Source organism: Penaeus vannamei, chromosome 27 (assembly GCF_042767895.1).
Source record: "Penaeus vannamei isolate JL-2024 chromosome 27, ASM4276789v1, whole genome shotgun sequence".
Lineage (NCBI taxonomy): Eukaryota > Metazoa > Arthropoda > Malacostraca > Decapoda > Penaeidae > Penaeus > Penaeus vannamei.
This window is the reverse complement of record NC_091575.1, coordinates 27,648,135-27,650,396: the sequence shown is the minus strand read 5'-3', so window position 1 is coordinate 27,650,396 and position 2,262 is coordinate 27,648,135. Positions and strand designations below refer to the sequence as shown.

Here is a 2,262-nt window from a genome sequence, read left to right as displayed (position 1 = left end):
ATGAAGCGCGCATGACGGGGCTGGGCCGGACTCTCTCCACCTCGCCACCTTCCTCCTCTTTCCTCCTCCTTCTTCCTACTCTTTCTTCCTCCTTCTCGTCCTCCTCCTCCTTCTTCCTACTCTTTCTTCCTCCTTCTCGTCCTCCTCCTCCTCTTTCTTCCTCTTTCTTCCTCCCTTTCCTTTTTTCCTCCATATTCCTATTCTCTCCTCCTTCTTCCTCTTTCTCTTCTGTATTCCTCCTCCTCCTACTCTTTCCTCCTCTTCCCTCAACATCGCCACCTTTCCTTCTCCTCCTCTTTTCTCCTCTTTGCTCCTCTTCCCTCCTTTTGTTTCATCTTCTCAATCTTATTTCCCTTGTTTCCTCCTTCTCTGTCTCCTCCTTTTGTTCTGTCCTCCTTCTCCTCTTTCTTATCCCACCTCTTCCTCCTCTTACTACTACAACTACTCCATGACCACCAACAACACTATCCTCATCTCCTCCTCTTCCTTTTCATCATCCCTCCCATCCTCCTTTTCCTCCATCGACCTCTTCCTCCTCCTCCATCTCCTCCTCCTCCTCCTCCTCCTCTTCCTCCTCCTCCTTCTCCCAACCGCCTCTTCCTTCACTTCTCTATCTCCTCCTCCTCTTCCTCCTCTTCTTCCACCTTCCACCACCAGCACCACTTCCTTCTCTTTCTCCTCCTCCTTCTCCTTTTCCTCTTCCTCTTCATCTTTACCCTCCTCCTCCTCCTCTTCTGTCACCTACTCCATCATCACCTCCTCCATCACCACCACCACCACCTCCTCCTCCTCCTCCTCCTCCTCCCTCTCCTCCCTCTCCGCCTCCTCCTCCACCACCACCTCCTCCTCCCTTTCCTTTTCCTCCACCACCACCACCTCCTCCTCCTTCTCCTCCTCCCTTCCAACCACCACCTCTCTCTCCTCCTCCTCTCCTCCTCCACCTTCTCCTCCACCACCATCACCTCCCTCTTCTCCTCCCTCCTCCTCCACCTCCTCCTCCACCACCACGTCCTCCTCTCTCTCTTTCCTCCCTCTCATTATCCTCCACCACCTCCCTCCTCCACCACCTCCTCTCCTCCTCCTTCCTCTCCGCCTCCCTCTCCCTCCACCTCCACCTCCACCACCTCCTCCACCCTCCCCTCCTCTACCTCCTCCTCTACCAACACCACCACCTCCTCCTCCCTCTTCCCCTCCCTCTCCTCCTCCGCCTCCTCGACCACCACCACGTCCTCCTCTCTCTCTTCCTCCATCTCATCCTCCTCCACAACCACCACTTCCCTCTTCTCCTCCTCCTCCACCACCTCCTCCTCCCTTTCATCTCCTCCACCACCACCTCCTCCTCCTCCTCCTCCCTCTCCTCCACCTCCATCACCACCTCCTCCAACACCACCACCTCCTCCAACACCACCACCCTCCTCCTCCCTCCTCCCTCCTCCTCCTCCCTCCACCACCACCATCACCACCTCCTCCTCCTCCTCTCTCTCCTCCTCCACCTTCTTACACCACCACCACCTCCTCCTCCCTCTTCTCCCTCCCTTTCCTCCTCCACCACCACCTCCTTCTCCTCCTCCATTTCATCTTCCTCCACCACCACTCTCCTCCTCTTCCTCTCTCTCCTCCTCCTCCCTCCTCCTACTCCTCCTCTTTCCTACTCCACAACCACTTCCTCCTCCTCCTCCTCCTCCTCCTCCCTCCTCCACCACCACTATCACCACCTCCTCCTCCACCACCCCCTCCTCCTCCCACTTCTCCTCCTCCTCCTCCCATCCCTCCTCTCTCCTCCTCCTCCTCCCTCCACCTCCTCCTCTCTCCTCCTCCCTCCCCTCCTCCACCACCACAACCTCCTCCCTCTCCTCCTCCACCTCCTCCTCTTCCTCCCACTTCTCCTCCCTCTCCTCCACCTCCTCCCTTTCCCCCTCCCTCTCCTCCTCCCTCCTCCTCCTCCACCACCATAACCTCCTTCCCTCTCCTCCTCCACCTCCTCCTCCTCTTCCCCTCCCACTTCTCCCTCCCTTTCCTCCTCCACCACCACCTCCTCCTCCTCTCTCCTCCCTCCTCCTCCTCCTCCACCCACAACCTCCTTCCCTCTCCTCCTCCTCCTCCTCCTCTTCCTCCCACTTCTCCTCCCTTCTCCTCCCTCCACCACCACCTCCCTCCTCCCTCCTCCTGCTCCTCCTCCACCACCACCACCACATCCTCCTCCCTCTCCTCCTCCACCTCCTACCTTTCCTCCCACTTCTCCTCCCTTCCTCCTCCTCCTCC

General features: G+C 58.5%; 1 protein-coding gene across 1 annotated transcript in view; it reads right to left on the bottom strand.

Moving 5' to 3' along the window:
* Positions 1 to 675: 675 nt before the first annotated feature.
* LOC138866871 (uncharacterized) overlaps positions 676 to 2,262 on the bottom strand; it is a gene marked incomplete at both ends in the record, with an annotated part of 2,797 nt that continues 1,210 nt past the window's right edge. The window contains one exon of the mRNA XM_070140687.1: positions 676 to 702. Within this exon, the coding sequence (XP_069996788.1) occupies positions 676 to 702 (27 nt within the window). The remainder of the gene's footprint in view (positions 703 to 2,262) is intronic.